The 17,254-nt window shown below is 39.5% G+C and overlaps 1 protein-coding gene across 5 annotated transcripts in view; it reads right to left on the bottom strand.

The window, feature by feature from the left end:
* The window catches only part of ATP10D (ATPase phospholipid transporting 10D (putative)), a 105,486-nt gene that overhangs the window by 34,626 nt on the left and 53,606 nt on the right, over positions 1–17,254 (bottom strand). For all 5 annotated transcript variants that reach the window (XM_058722672.1, XM_058722673.1, XM_058722670.1 and 2 more), the window contains 4 exons: positions 16,951–17,078; positions 16,577–16,829; positions 8,866–9,104; positions 1,094–1,282 (listed from right to left, as the gene is read on the bottom strand). In XM_058722672.1, the coding sequence (XP_058578655.1) occupies positions 1,094–1,282; positions 8,866–9,104; positions 16,577–16,829; positions 16,951–17,078 (809 nt within the window). The remainder of the gene's footprint in view (positions 1–1,093; positions 1,283–8,865; positions 9,105–16,576; positions 16,830–16,950; positions 17,079–17,254) is intronic.

Raw genomic sequence — 17,254 nt, forward strand, 5'->3', positions numbered from 1 at the left:
CAGACAACAGCATATTCTATTCTTTGGGGATAAGGCAACAACATTTTCAAACAAAAAAACACCAGAAGATGCCTACTTTGGATACAGATGCACGAGAAAAACTGTTACACGAGGAGGAAAAAATATCCAGTAATTTATTCTCTAAGTACATAACCACTTTCCAAAGAGCAACTCTCTAATTGAAAACCTTGTAAAAACAGTTTTCTGATAAAAGCTTAATTGGAAATAAGTTATTTTTATGGTAAAGTTGACCACCTCTGAATTTGCCAAAAAAAGATGATCTGATGGGAAATTAAAATGTAACTGGGTTGTGCTGCAAACTGAATTTAAGTGGGTGTGTGCAAAAGGGAAGAGAGTTCTTCGCACGAGGAACACAGCACAGCATGTGGTGAATCACCAGTCTTTAAAACAAGTTTTTCTTTTTAATTGAAAGTGAATTTTTACATAAATTCTAAGCTACAAATAGGCTTTTTAAATCTAGCTTTTGTGGGAACTGCAGAATCTTGGTACACTATAAATGTGCTGGATTTTAAATTGAGTTAGAACTAACCCAACTGGTACATGAAAAAAGGTACCCTATCGTGAAACATGATAATGAATCTAATACTTTAAATTTTGCCTGATGTAGTGCATATGACGTTGGAGGTCTCAGAAGCCTCAAAGAAGCTTTGATTGGGTAAGGAAACTGCAAAATGAGCACAGCCACATTCCACAAGAACTGTTCTCATCAGCTATCCTTCTAGAGGCAAAATAGTAGAGCAGCACTGAGTCCTACTTCATGGGTTCAAATCCTGCTTCCCCCACATACTGGCTCTGTGACCCCAGGATAGTTAATTAACCTCAATGGCAAAATGGAATGGTGGAGTAATATTACCCAACTTAGGAAGTTGTTCGGAGGATTGCACATGTTAATACCAGTAAATCACTTAGAACATATGTCCAGAACACAGATTAAGTGGTGTGTGTTAACTGCTATTATTATTATCATTAGTAATAGTGTTAATTATTATCTACATAACAAGGCCAGTACAAGTACATTTAAACCCAAAGTTCTCTTCTAGAAGGTGATCCTTGTTTGCATTAGAGACTTTACCTTTTGTCGTGGTTGGTTAGGAGCAGAAACCACTACAGTGTTGCAAATTGCCAATGCAATAAAGAAGTCAATGATATACAAAGTCTCCAGTGGTGGATTTGGGAGAGTCTCATCTAGTGGTGTAAAAAGCTGAGGTGTAATCTGATTAAATTTGTCCAAAAGTCTGGTGTCTGGTACCACATCTGTTTCCTGAAAACCCAATTAGAAAAAGTGTTGTTATGTTAAGTATCTAAAAATGAGAGCTTTAAATTTACATGAGAAGTAGCTTTTATAACCACACTCTATGCACAATGAGATAGTAAACTTTACTCTTCTTTTTTTTTTTTTTTTTTTAAATTTTTTTTTCAACGTTTTTTATTTTATTTTTGGGACAGAGAGAGACAGAGCATGAACGGGGGAGGGGCAGAGAGAGAGGGAGACACAGAATCGGAAACAGGCTCCAGGCTCCGAGCCATCAGCCCAGAGCCTGACGCGGGGCTCGAACTCACGGACCGCGAGATCGTGACCTGGCTGAAGTCGGACGCTTAACCGACTGCGCCACCCAGGCGCCCCTAAACTTTACTCTTCTAAAAAACATTTAACATGGCATCATGGGAAGTGAGAATAGGAAAATAACAGACTAAAAAAAAAAAAAAAAGGAAAATCCAGAATGCACAATACTGATGGAGAACACCTTGACTATTAACTTAAATTCAACAGGAGATAGGAACAATGCCTTCCACCAAAATCTAGTTGACTGTTTTTCTATTTTGAAATACATAGTTGACAAAAGTGAACTATTGGGAGTTCATCAAGATAAAAAGCTTCTGCACAGAGAAGGAAAAAAAAATCAACAAAACTAAAAGACAACCGACGGAATGGGAGAAGATATTTGCAAATGACATATCAGATAAAGGATTAGTATCCACAATCTATAAAGAACTTATCAAACTCAACATCCAAAAAATAATAATAATCCAGTGAAGAAAGGAGCAAAAGACATGAATAGACACTTTTCCAAAGAAGACATCCAGATGGCTAACAGACACATGAAAAGATGCTCAACATCACTCACCATCAAGGAAATACAAATCAAAACTACAATGAGACACCCCCTCACGCCTGTCAGAATGACTAAAATTAACACAATAAACAACAGGTGTTGGCAAGGATGTGGAGAAAGGGGAATTCTATTGCACTGTTGGTGGGAATGCAAACTGGTGCAGCCGCTCTGCAAAACAGTATCGAGGTTCCTCAAAAAGTTAAAAACAGAACTACCCTATGACATAGCAATTGCACTACCAGGCATTTATCCAAAGGATACAAAAATACAGATTTGGAGGAATATATGCACCCCAATACTTACAGCAGTACTATCAACAATAGCCAAACTATGGAGAGAGCCCAAATGTCCACTGACTGATGAATGGATAAAGAAGAGGTGGTATATATAAACAATGGGATATTATTCAGCCATCAAAAAGAATAAAATCTTGCCATTTGCAACAACATGGATGAAGCTGGAGTATATAATGCTAAGCAAAATAAGTCAGTCAGGAAAAGACAAATACTGTATGACTTCAGTCATATGTGGAATTTAAGAAACAAAACAGATAAACATATGGGAAGGGGGAAAGGAAGAGAGGGAAATAAACCATAAGAGATTTTTATTGATAGAGAACAAACTGAGAGTTGATGGAGGGGGGTTGGTGGGGGATGAGCTAGATGGGTGGTGGGCATTAAGAAGGGCACTTAGTTATGATGAACACTGGATGTTGTATGTAAGTAATGAATCACTGAATTCTATTCCTGAAACCAATATTGCATTGTATATCAACTAATTAGAATTTAAATAAATATTTGAGAAGAAAAAAAAATACACAGTTTCCAGAGCATCCAACAGCAACTGATGATTCATCTAACAATTGATGAGTACCACCTCTTTTAAAAGTGAGGACATTATTCATACCATGTTATTTTATGGTTAACACAAAAAATTTTATGGTTCAAATCATTACTATAATAAAAACAAAAACAGAAACAAACAAAAGAACCTCTCCAAATAAACATCAGTATGAGCAGGCAAACATATATAAAGAATATTACCTAGTAATATACATGACATTAATGAGGGTTCCTCCAAGAGATTTTTCTTTTTTTTTAACATTTTCATTTTATTTTTTGAGAAAGAAAGAGAGCATGAGCACGGGAGGGGCAGAGAGAGAGGAAGACACAGAATCCCAAAGCAGGCGCCAGGTTCTGAGCTGTTAGCACAGAGCCCGATGCAGGGGCTTGAACCCACGAATGTGAGATTGTGACCTGAGCCAAAGTTGGATGCTCAACTGACTGAGCCACCCAGGCGCCCCTCCAAGAGATTTCTGATCATCAAATATATTGTCAATATCTGCCCTGTGCCCTCCTCTTAAAGATTCTTAGCATAGGGTGGTTCAGTCGGTTAAGCGTCCAACTCTTGACTTCAGCTCAGGTCGTGATCTCATGGTTCTTGAGTCTGAGCTCCACATCTGGCTCTCTGCTGACAGCATGGAGCCTGTTTCAGATCCTCTGTCCCCCTCTCTCTGCCCTTCCCCTACTTGTGCTCGCTCGCTCTCTTTCTCCCCAAAATAAATATTAAAAAAGTAAAAAAAAGGGGCGCCTGGGTGGCTCAGTCGGTTAAGCGTCCAACTTCGGCTTAGGTCATGATCTCACAGTCCGTGAGCTGCCAGCACAGCTCAGAGCCTGGAGCCTGTTTCAGATGCTGTGTCTCCCTCTCTTTCTGACCCTCCCCCATTCATGCTCTGTCTCTCTCTGTCTCAAAAATAAAAACGTTAAAAAAAATTTTTTTTAATTAAAAAAAATTTAAAAAAAAGATTCTTAGTACAAATTAGCTCTAAGAAGTTCTGCTATTGAAAAAACTACATATCCATTTTAACACAGTGCTTCTCACATTTACTGAAGAGTACTAGTTTTAACAAAAGAATGTTGTGCTAGAAAATGGTTTATAAAACAGTCACATGTAGACAACTGCTTTAGAAATTTTTCAGATGAATCAAAAGAGGGATCATCAACTACAAATCAAATTTCACTAAAATGCCATTGTATTCTAGAGAAGTCGTGCATGTAGTCGGTTGGCATACTGACTGCAGGAAGCCAGGAGAGGTGATTTAGAGATAGGAGAAAACGGTGGAGATGTGAGATGTGTGATATTAGGCTCAAAAGACCATGGCTCGTATTTTATGCTTAGTTTGGGGAGAACTAGCGTAGGCTTAATAAGAAAACAGCACAGGCTGAAAAATCGCATGAGTTTGAGTTTAGATCCTGGACTCACTGCATAGTCGCTGCTATCCTCAGGTAGCGTGCTTCACTCCCCGAGCTTCATTTTCTTCTTCTGAGTAATGGTAAAAATAACACCTACCTCACAGGGTGGTTGTATAAAGTCAATGAGATAATGAGTGAGGTGATACCCATACAACAGGAACCTATAGGCAGATCACCAGGCTCACAATGGGTCCAAACTATATGCTGTCACAAAGCATTCTCAAATTTCTATTTAAATACATCAACATCTACTATCCTGTGATATGAGACATAGTTTGGTGGAGTTCATAGGCACTAATATCCTGATGGCTGTTCACTAATGAGTCAGCCATATTTCCTCACACATCTCACGTACACAGTAACACTGAGCCAGTGTCTGGGCCCTCAGTTACTCAGAGAATAATCCTTTCCTCAGGACCTCCTTGCCAAAGTCAATAGAAGACAGTGGTAATGTTTGAGAGACTTCTTTCTTACTCAATGCTTAGTCAGCAAGGATGCTTGGGAAACTCGTCACATGATATTTGGCAAATATACTGTCATCTATTGCTTGTGAGATCCCATGAGTTAGAAAATATTTCCAGAGGCATCTCAGAATGCTAATGTGCACTAAGTCAAAAACAAAAACAAAACAAAACAAAAAACAAAAAAACGTTTCAGAGTGGAACTCTTCTTTAAATTTTTTTTTTTAATGTTTTTATTTATTTTTGAGACAGAGAGAGACAGAGCATGAACGGGGGAGGGGCAGAGAGAGAGGGAGACACAGAATCAGAAGCAGGCTCCAGGCTCTGAGCCATCAGCCCAGAGCCTGACGCGGGGCTCAAACCCACGGACCACGAGATCGTGACCTGAGCTGAAGTCGGACGCTTAACCGACTGAGCCACCCAGGCGCCCCAGAGTGGAACTCTTCTTAAGAAATGTTTAAAATTTTTTTTCTAATATGTATTTATTTTTGAGAAAGAGAGAGAGAGAGGGAGGGAGACAGACAGAAAGACACAGAATCTGAAGCAGGCTCTAGGCTCTGAGCTGTCAGCACAGAGCTGATGCGGGGCTCGAACTCAAGAACCACGAGATCATGACCTGAGCCAAAGTCAGAGGCTTAACCAACTGAGCCACCCAGGCGCCCCTCTCTAAGACATGTTTAAATATCAATTTAAACTTAGTGGCTTTCCTTCGAATCATGCTTCCTTTTTAGTAATTCTCGGCCACCTTCCCCACCTTTTCTGGCTTTATTTCCCACCTATGTTTATCAATTACTGACCCTCTCTCTTCAGGTCCATTTCTCTTACCCCAATTTTCATTTTTATTGCTGCAAAGTCTAGGTCTTTTGGGCTTGAGGTTACTTTCTTTTCTGCTCTGTTAATCCCTCCTTATTAGTTTAATCCTAACTCAAGTTTTACCTCTTTTCTGCAGCCCTTCTTGATCCCTCCTCCTCCCTTGAGAGTTGAACACTCCATTCTTTGTGCCCTCACTATACTTTGGGTTCATCCACTATTACTGCATCTTTAATATAGGATTGTTTTTATTTATTTTTATGTCTGCCTCCTCTGCCTAGAAACAAAACTGAAGGATAAGGACATGTCTTACTCATTTTACATCCCTGTGTCTAGTATTTTGCCATTGTTTTTCATTAATCTATTCATTCATTCATTCATTCATTCATCCCATAAATATTCATTGTTGCATCTATGGCATCAGGCACTCCTCAAGGACAGAGGGATGCATAGGACAGATACGATCACGGCTTGCGTGCAGCTCACATTCTAGTTAGGGGAGATAGCAGATACAAAAACTAACCTATAAACAATAAGATGCTTCTAGATTGAGACAGAGAGAGACAGGAGGGGTGGAAAGAACTCTGGATTAGGTGGTAGGGAAGGTTTACTGAAGAGGTGACACTAAAGCTGAGATCTCAGCGACAGAAAGGAAAGCCACATAGAGATCTAAGAGAATAGTCACCTGGGTAGAACAAACAGCACTCCTGTTGAACAAAAACATAAAGAGGAGGACAGAAGCATAAACAACTTTGGCTTACAAAGAAAAGGTTTCTATTTCTAAATAGGTAGTATGAACCCAGGAGCCTGGGGCTTCAATGACATGTTAATTCCCAAAGCTTGGAATATTTTTGCCAGCAGCCCGCCTAGGATCCTTACTCCCTGGCTCTTAACCTGCATCTCCATGCAAGGTGCTAGCTTACAATTTTCCATTTCTAGACATCACAGCTCTCAGTGTGCTCTCAAGCTGGTGCTCTTAACCTGGGCTCCACTGACAGGCTTCTGGAACTGGATGCAAAAATTAAACAGATGCTAATTTTTCAGGTCAAAGAATCTATAGCTTTCTCAAAATAGTCTTTAGTCTCAAAAGGATAAAATCAACTTGTCTAGAGCAAGAGTGAGATGATCTCATATTTCAAGGAAGACCTCTTTATCCTATATATAATGGTGTGGTTTTGAAAACACAAAACACCCCCAGTGCATCTTTACAATCAAAATGGCACATGGCATTGAAATAAAGGGCAAGTGAAAACAAAATGCACTGAGTGGGAAGGCTGAGCCTGTTACGCAGCTTCACTTAACAACCTTCAAAACTACTTTATTGAGAATGGACACATGAGTCCCTGAGACAGATCTTGAGAATTCAAGATGTTAAGTTCTTGCTTTTAAGGAGCTATTGGCATATTTCAGGGGGCATAAATAAGGCCTGCATAATGAGAACTAAGGAAGGGAGGGAATGGGTAGACAGAACTCAGAAGCTGAGAAAAGAGAGTCTGGGAAGTCTTCAGAAGAGAGTATTTAACGTAGTCTTATAAGACATAAGTGTTTCGTCAGATTTGGTAGACAGAGGTAGGTTGCCAATGGGAAGAAAAAATGTTAGATGGAGAAAATGGTACAGATAAAAGAACAGACTTTAAGAAACATCACTTTTTTTCCAAGGAGATGAGGCTAAATCAGGAAACTGAGAGGGTGGGTAGGGCACAACCCCAGTGGGTCACCAATGTCCTATTTCCAAGTAAACATGGGTCAACATGTGGTTAACTTTGCGTGGGTGGAAAATGTAAAAGATCAGTACAGGAATAGGTAAAAAGAGAAAAAAATATATATCTATTTCTGATACAGCTTTATAGTGAATGCACAGAAGAGGCTGTAAGCATTCTTTTCCTATTTTCCTTTCAGAAGTTGGAGAAAAAAAATTAAGCCTAGATGTTTGGAATAGTCTGACATGTGGCCAAGATACAATATGACAGGTGCTATATCTTCAGTGCCACAGGAATGGACTAAATGAGTTGCACGGAAATGATTACCCTCACTCCTGAAATTTTTACTGGCAACTTTGAAAAGAGCCAGGAGATTCCCTTCAAGGCCTTTCCAGAACAAAAGAGACCACTGGCATCTACTCAGATCACATCTCTGCTACGAAAACCATACAATAAATTCAATGCAGACACACAAAGTTTCCCCAAAGTGGATTTGTTCTTGTTACGCCACCTACTTTAGACCAGCTGCCAGTCTCAAGCCTGGGGAATCCTCATCTTGGTAAACCACAAGAGTTAATGAGATGTGGAAGGCAGAAAGGGCAGCTGAAGGTTTACAGAAACAATTCTAAGTACAGCAAAACTTTTGAACTCTGATTCTTTCATGTAAGTATCATTCCTCTTTCCCATCTTCCACATGGCCCTCTAGATTTTTCTTCAGCAAAATGGGTTTGTCAATGGGTATAACTTAACAGCTTCCAAAACTTCCCTCAGGAACTCAAGTGATACCCAGATGAGCTCTAAAATAGAAATATCAGAAAATGTCATTCTGAGGACTCAGAATGGGGAAGAGGACACAGGTTTGGTGGGACTGGGGGGAAAAATGCAGAAAAAAAGGCCTTGGAGGGTACTGACAGTACGTATGTCATTCAGACATACTTAGCTGTCTATGAGATAACTCTGGAAAGCTTTGCTGGTTCTGAGAGTGAGTCATGGTCTGTAACCCAAGGCAGCTGTTTTTGTTTTTCCAGAGAGAGAGAGAGAGAGAGAGAGAGAATGAGAGCATGAGCATGGGGGAAAAGAGTCGGGGGGGGGGGGGGGGGAGAATGGTAACCAGGTTCCAGGCTCAGTGCACAGCCCAATGCGGGGCTTGATTTCACAACCCTGAGATCATGACCTGAGCCAAAATCAAGAGTTGGACACTTAGCCAACTGAGCCGCCCCAAGGCAGCCTTCTTTAGGCTTAGGCACCATTGGCCCTGATCAGAAATACTATGCTATTTCAGAAATGATACACTATCTCTCAACACTGAAGTATCCCACAAATTAGGAAGCTATGATACTGTTTGCTTATATTTCTAATTTTGTGTGGGTAATTACACTGAACCACAATTATGTAGTCTCTTCTCAGGTAGAAAAGACAACAGTGTTTGGCTCTGTCATAATTAGGGGGATGTTCTTTCATTATTCATTATAGATATACAAGATTCAAGTCACATATTCACACTTACAATGGGGCTACTGAAAGCAGCCTGTCTGGAGTGAGGCCCTTCACCGGCTCCTTCTCCACTTCCCACAGCTAAACAGCTCCCAGCAAGATGATTCAAGGATTTACTTCCCAAGGGCCCATTATGAACTGTCCTGCAGCTGGGGGTCCTCGGTTTTGTCATATTGGTGAGGGAACCGCTGGGAGTGTCCATGGAATCTTCATCTTCAGAGGCAGCTTCCTGGTAGGACTCTAACCTCTTGGCTGAGCGATAAAAAATCATACTGGGTCATTACCTGAGAAGAACCATTTGCAAACTGAATATGTCAGACATTTACTTAAACAGCTATTCCACACCATCTCCTCCCTTTTCAAAAACTGCCCTCCAAACTCCCCTCTCCAGATTCCCTTCATGAACTTACCTCATTGGGAAAAGTAAAAGCAATCAGACAGCAACTCCCTTCTTATCCTATCGTCAAATCTACCAACCTATCCACATCTGTATCTAAACCCTCCTACTACTATGGATAAAGCTTCAAATGCCAAGCTCTCCACTCATGATCTGCCTTCCGCTCCTCTGGCCTTCTCAAGGACTTCACGTTTACAACTTTCCCCTCCTTCGCTTACACCAAGCTCCCCTCAACCAATCTCATGGCTTTCTGTCCCTGTCTGTCCACTGACACTACTTTTGGCAAGGTTGCCCATGAGTTCCACGTTATCAAATCCCCATTACTGCATCTGTCCATATCTTATATGCATCCTTAGCAACATCCAACAGAGGTGACCGTTCTCTGCTTGAAATGGCTCTTTTGGTTTCTCTGACATGATGTGTACCTGTTTTTCCTCCTACTTCAGTGGCTATTCCTTCTTATTTTCTCCTGCTATCTTCTCTTCAATCAAATACTGGGTTGCTGCAGGAGCTCCTTCCCTTCTCCACCTATACACTCTTCCTTGGTGATATCACCTGGTCCACATTTGAAATGCCAACTCTGTGCACATGATTTTTAACTTCTAACTGGAATCCAGACTCCTATATATATCCAACTCTCCACCTGATACTTCTAGTTAGATGTCTATTCGGTTCTTCAAGCAGATTATCTGCATGACTAACTCCTTTACCTTTCTCAAGTCTCTTAGCATGTCCCTTGTCAGCAGACTTTCCAGATATAACCACTTCAGAGCTTACCACCATCTACACACTATAGATCTTATTTATTTTTTGACTCATCGAGTAGAATATAAACTCCAAAAATGCAGAGAGTTTTGTCAGTTTTGGTTTGTCTGTTTTGTTTTGCTGTAAAGCATCACCAATAGCTGTCCATTATTTATCCAAAATATCTCTAATATCTCGAATTCTCTCCATCTTCATTTCCTTAACCCAAGCCACCATCATCTCTCAACTGGACCAGTGCTAACAGCCTCATAACTGGTCTCCTTACCCCTCGGCATTCCATTCCTTAGCCAGTAGCTACAGTGATCTTCCTAAAATATAAAAGCTGATCACATAACTCCTGCACAAAATTTTCCATATGTTGGCTTACATAGCTCAAAATGATCTGACCTTTGCTGATCTTCTCGAAGTTTCTTGCCCCTTCCTCTTCCACGTGTCCACTAAAATCCAGCCTCCCTGGCCTTCTTTTCTTACTTTGAAAATTGCCAAGCTCATTTCAGCCTGAGAGCCTCTATACTAGATGCTGCCTGTAACTGGTAGGTTTTCGCATCTGAACTTCAAGATTATGTTATTCAGATCTAAGCTGTAACCCTTAGAAAGGCCTTGCTCCCCTACCCAATCCAAAATGCCTTCCAATCATTCTATCATATCATCTCATTTTAATTCTCTGAAAAGCACTTTTCATTATTTAATTATTTTTCTTGATTTAAGAATTAATTTATTTGTGACTATTCAACAGAAGCTCTGTGAGAGGGCCCCTATCTGCCTTGTTAATCATTATGTCCAGGAGTACAGAGTAAACAATCAGTCAATGTGTACTTGCTGAATTGCTAGCTGCATTCAAGCCAAGTCTAGCTACTTAGAGTATGGCTTTTGGCAAGTTAATTTCAAAATAAAAAATATTTTCATATTCTGTTCAATAGTTTTTATCTGTATTTTTCAAGGACAAAGAGAAGCTAAGAGGCAATGTTGTGATCCTGAGTTCTAGAACGAACTCTTCCAAAGACTCAGTGTTTTCTAGGAAATCACTTAACTTTTCCCCGGCCTCGTGTTTTCTTGCTGGCCGAATGAACAATTTGGATTTAATGACTTTAAGATCCTTTCCAGTTCTGCAAGTTTCATTATATTCTCTGACTAAATAATACAGAATGCTTCCCTGTATGGCCTTTCAGCTTCAAAAACCCATCCACTTACTGAATCCCAAACATACTGAAGTTCTCCATTTTCACCTGTGCCCTTGTCCAGAATATCCATTCTCTTTTTCTATACTTACATAAATCCTCAACATCTTTGAAGGCTTAGTTCAAAGGCCAGTTCCTCAATGGTGACCTCTGTAACTATACTGGCCCTCACTCCCTGGGTCTTTAAAGCTTCTATCTACTGAATGTACTGAATGTTACTATGCACCAGGCATCTGTCTCATTTAATAACTAGGACAACCCTCTGTGGCAGATACTATTAATACCTCAATTTTAGTAATAAAGAAATCAAACGAATTTTCCCCATTTCACAAAATAATCATTGGTCTTACATCCAGTTCTATAAAGTTCACAGCCAGTGCTCAGAATGTTATGTTCTGAACGTATGTTAACATGATATTCTTTATAATTTTACACCAATATTCCCTGCTTGATTTCAATGAGTCCATGTATTGTAGTTTAAACATTTATCAAATGAGTAATGAATGCATGTTTGAATAGACACATAAATGGAATATCCGTAGAATCAAGGGGATGTTGTGGGGTAGGGACTTGACATTTATTGAGTACTTCCTGGGGCGCCTGGGTGGCTCAGTCAGTTGAGCGACCGACTTCGGCTCAGGTCACGATCTCATGGTTTGTGAGTTCGAGCCCCGCGTCAGGCTCTGTGCTGACAGCTCAAAGCCTGGAGCCTGCTTCTGATTCATTCATTCTCTCTCTCTCTCTCTCTCTCTCTCTCTCTCTCTCTCTCTCTCTCTCTCCCCCTACCCCACTCATGCTCTGTCTCTCAGAAATAAACATTAAAAAAAAATTTATTGAGTACTTCCTGTTCATCAATCATCTGTTTAGGTCTTTATGTAAATATCTGTATCTAGGTCTTCCCTTTACATCTTAAAAATAATGCTACCAGTTAGGAACTATCACTGTTTCACTTTGCAGGTAAGAGAGGCTAAGAGCCAGAGAGATTAAGTACTTTGACCATGGTTAAACAGCTAGTTGGGGGTACAGTTGGGATTTAAATGTAGGTCTTCCTGACCCTGAAGTCAGTACATGTATCCACTATGTTATATCTCCTTGGCAGTTACCTGTATAGGTTAGTTCAGTCATTCTCAACAAGGGGTGAATTTGTCCCCCTGCGAACATTTGGCAATGCCTGTACACAGTCTGGTTGTTATAACTGGGGGAGGAGTGCAATTGGCATTCAGTGGTCAGAGCCCATGGAGGCATCTAAACATCTTAGAATGCACAGAACCGCACCCATCTCAAAGAATAATGCAGCCCCAAATGGCAGTAGTGCTGAGGTTGATAAATCCTTGAGTAGCTAAAGAAACTTATTGGTGATGTGATACCATTTTAAAAATAAATAATTACAATATTACAAAACCTATAGAAACATAAAGGCTTATACTTCAGGAATTTCTCCTGTACATCATTAGGGAAATCAGTCCTCATGCAACTGTGTAATTACTATAATGCCAGACAGCTCAGCCCTTAGGACAGGACAAACTTGCTCAATAAATAACGCTGGAAGAGTGGACTCAAGAACACATGGAGCAACCTTTAATCATTTTGTAAAAAGCTATGGGAAGGAAACAGAACAGTAAAGCTATAATTTGATTCAGAAAACAAAACTATAGGTGTAATACTTGTAGACTCAGTGAAGATTTTTCAAAAATTGGGTATGAGATGGCTCAGTCGGTTAACCGTCCAACTCTTGGTTTCCGCTCAGGTCATGACCACACAGTTTTGTAAGTTTGAGCCCTGTATCAGACTCTGTGTTGACAATATGGAGCCTGCTTGGGATTCTCTCTCTTTCCCTCTCTCTCACTGGCCTTCCCCTGCTTGCATGCTGTCTCTCTCTCGAAATAAATAAATAAACTTTAAAAAAAAATCAAAAATTGGGTATGAGAAAGAAAAGCTTATTACCATACTGATAAACAAAAATCTATCCAGGGCACCTGGGTGGCTCAGTCAGTTGAGCCTTTGACTTCAGCTTAGGTCATGATCTCGCGGTTGGTGAGTTCAAGCCCTGTGTCGAGCTCTGTGCTGACAGCTTGGAGCCTGGAGACTGTTTCAGATTGTATCTTCTTCGTTCCCTGCCCCTCCCCCACTCAGGCGCGCGCGCGCGCGCGCGCGCTCTCTCTCTCTCTCTCTCTCTCTCTCTTTCAAAAATAAGTAAACATTAAAATTTTTTTTTAATCTATCCAGCTGATCATGCAGACTTTTCATATGTCTCTTAAAGCAGGTTTTAATTAGTTCCATAAATGCCTCAGAGTGGGGCAGGAATTCTTGCTTTCCAACTCACAGGAGAAAACGCAAAGTATGTAGTCTTTCTATCAAGGTAGGTACTGGGTTAGATGCTAGGTTAACTACTTCAATTCTCTTTCTTATTTAACCCCTAATCTTCTCTTTTGAATCCTCCTTCAAATATCTAGTAACCTGTTCAGGGCCTATTACTTACATTTATTTGATATTTGGAAGAAGTGAGCAAAAATCTGTGGAACAAAAAGTTGATCATACTTTTCAATGTGCTCCTCAAAGGGCCCAAAACAAGGGTGAACAGCACAACATGCACATGGATTTCTCCCAAATGTATCATCCCCATATCCTCCAAGCATTTTGCTATGAACTAATCCCCCAAACATTTCCACCATCCCGACTTTCACCTGCTCATAAACAGCACGCTCAGCTAAGCTTCGGCCAACTGTATCATCCATGTATCCTTAATACACACAAATCTTTTATTCTAAACTGACTCCCTGCGCATTTCCAGCATTCCAAAAATTTCTTGCCCAATATCCTTCTAGGTCCCAAACCTTGATCAATGCTAAAATCACCTCCAAAACACCAGATTTTCATCCTATGAGACGAACTAAGATATTTTTATGTTTCCATGCCTGTTTTCATACTTACAATTTCATACTTACAAAGAATTTATTCTGTGCCATGCTTTGAGTGGCTTTTCATGAATTATCTTCACGAATACTATTATGGATCTTTTTTAGTGAGGCCCAGAGAAATTATGTAACTGGCCCAGAGTCATACAGCCCATAGGCAGTAAAGATGGGAATCAGATTCAGGAGGCCTGATTCCAAAATCTTTGTTCTTAGAAACTACTAAATGCTCTCACCATGTAGATCAGATTCACAAACTGCATCATAAAGGCACTCTCTAGACAAACCCAAATTGAGAAACATTCTACAAAATCCCTGAATAGTGCCCTTCAGAACTAGGGTCATCAAGAAACAGAAAGCCTTAGAAGCTTTCAAATCTAGAGCAGTCTAAATGAGGACTGTCACATGGTCTTCTGGATGGGATCCTCAGACAGAAAAAGGTATAAACTAAAGAAATCTGAATAAAGTATGGATTTCAGTTAATAATGATATCAATATTAGTTCATTACTTATGATAAATGTATTATACAACTAATGTAAGATGTTAATGACAGAGGAAACTAGATAGGAGTGCATAACGGAACCCTCAAAAGCATCTTTGTAACTTTTCTATAAATCTAATGCTATTCTGAACTAAAAAGATTACTATTAAAAAAGACATTCTCTTTCAGTAATTTTTTAAAGGATTGCTTTAAAATTTTAATATGCACATATATCACCTGGGAATATTGTTAAATGAAGATTTTAACTGAAGTTTTAAAGAGAGCCTGAGATTCTGTGTTTTTAATACACACTGAGGCGTTGCTGATGCTACTTAGTTCATTAACCAAATTTCTAAGTTGCAGGGTTTTATTTTTTTTTAAGTTTATTTATTTAAGTAACCTCTACACTCAATGTGGGGCTTGAACTCACAACCGCAAGATCAAGAGTCATAAACTCTTCCACCTGAGCCAACCAGGTGCTCCTAAGTTGCAAGGTTTTAAAACATAAAATGGTGTCGTCAGATGTGTTTATTTCAAATGCATATGTGCACGGGGCTATTTCCGAGCAGTGATGTTTTTTATGGACAGATCTCCTAGGCGGTGATTTTGCCCCCAAATCCTGAAGGGTTAACTAGCTTTAATTTCAGTAAAAATAATATATCTTAGGGTTAAATCCTGGAGAGAAGTAGCCCCCACTACTCCCTCCTTCATCAATCAGAGTGTGTATACATGTCCTTATTTTTAAACTATTACAGAAAAGAGACCAGGATCTCCGTATGTATGTGCAGTAGAGAAGTGTTTACAGGCAAAGTTGGTACCTACAGAAGCAGTGCAACACTCCATGGTCCACAGACAGTTCAGTCATGATAGCATGTGATTCTCAGTCTCTTGGTACCTTCTCTGCATAAAGGGCTATCTATAGAAGAGAAGCACTCACTGGGCCCAAGTGTGTGCTCAGGAACTGTGGCGGGAAAGGGCTGATATCAGCCCTTTTAAATGCTACAAACACAAAATTTGAAATGCTACAAATACAAAAAAAAAAAAAAAAAAAAAAAAAAAGCGATGCTCCTCATCACATATTTTGTGAAATACTACTATAAGTTACTTGAAAATAGGGATCTACATAGTCAACTATTTTGGAAGACACTCCTCTCACAAACAGGTGTGAAAGTTTAGCTAGTGAGGTTCACTGCAGCATTGCTTACCACAGTAAACGTTGACAACCGAAATTAATGGTAGATTATTTACATAAATTTTGGCAATTATTACAGTGCAATATAGCATAGCCTCTAGAAGAGTAAGGAGAGAACAGAAAGGCAGTCACAATGAAGCCTTAAGAAAAATGGTTGAAGTCTTAAGAAAAAAAGCAAAAGCACACTGTAATTTCATTTTTGTTTAAAAAGCATAAAGTGTACAAGAAAAAGAATCAAAAGAAATGTACGAAAATGTTAACAGTGGTCTACTCTGGTGGGGGTTACTTATGGCTTTTATATTTTTCCTCATTTAGCTTATCTGAGATTTTCTAAAATATTGTTTTTGTAACAAAAATGCAATAAAGAAGATAAAACAAGGCAGAGTATCATCATATCCAGTATGACCAGCTATTTTTTTACATTTGTGTAGTGATTATGTGATAAACATTCAACATTTTATCCCTTGCATTCACAGGTAACAACAAAACCTGGCTTAAAAATGTATGTGCCTAAGAGAAAATACAGTGTATTTTTAAAAAAAATTTTTAAAGTTGATTTATTTTGAGAGACACAGAGAGCAGAGGAGGGGCAGAGAGAGGGAATCTCAGGCAGACCTTGCACTGTCTGCACAGAGCCCGATACGGGGCTTGAACTCGCAAGTAGTGGGATCACGACCTGAGCTGAAGTCGGATGCTTAACCGACTGAGCCACCCAGGTGTCCCTAGAATTATCAAACTTTTAAGTGGGGGCCAAAAAGCCCAATCTTCAGGTTGGTTTTCACAGAAACCCACACTTACCATTTTCTTCATGGCAGTAATCGAAACCTGCCACACTACATCTTCGAAAAACCATCTTATTCTCAGTGAGAGTTCCTGTCTTATCAGAAAAGAGGTACTGAATCTGCCCAAGGTCCTCGGTGATGTTCAGCGACCGGCACTGAATAGTAGAATCCATTTTCTCATTGTAGAAATCCACATCACTCTGAATAAAATATATCTGTCCAAGCTTCACAATTTCAATGGAAACATAGAGAGAAATGGGAATCAAGACCTAAGAGGAACCAAGCAATTTAAAAAATATTAGAGAGGGAAAATAATGGGTGAGAAACCAAATGTAGTTGGATTAAGTAACAAAGTCCTCAAAATTCTATGATGAACTCAACATAAATTACCTGTAACAAAATGATCATGGTCCAAAACATATAGAATCCTGCCAACACTGGTGATATGACATGTCCATCAGGCTCCGGGATATTAAAAAATATTATGTTTTCATATCTACTCAACCAGATTCCATGACCTTTCAAAAAACACACAGACATCAAAAGAATGCTACATATACACTATGTAAATATAGAACTTCATTCCTAAAGAGGAATAAAAGTATTTATTTTGGTTGAAGACCCATTGTTTATTTTTTTAAAACAAATTAAAATTCAAAAGGCTCCAAATTCTCCTGTCTCGGTCTCTCTTTAA

Source organism: Neofelis nebulosa, chromosome 3 (genome assembly GCF_028018385.1).
Source record: "Neofelis nebulosa isolate mNeoNeb1 chromosome 3, mNeoNeb1.pri, whole genome shotgun sequence".
Taxonomy (NCBI): domain Eukaryota; kingdom Metazoa; phylum Chordata; class Mammalia; order Carnivora; family Felidae; genus Neofelis; species Neofelis nebulosa.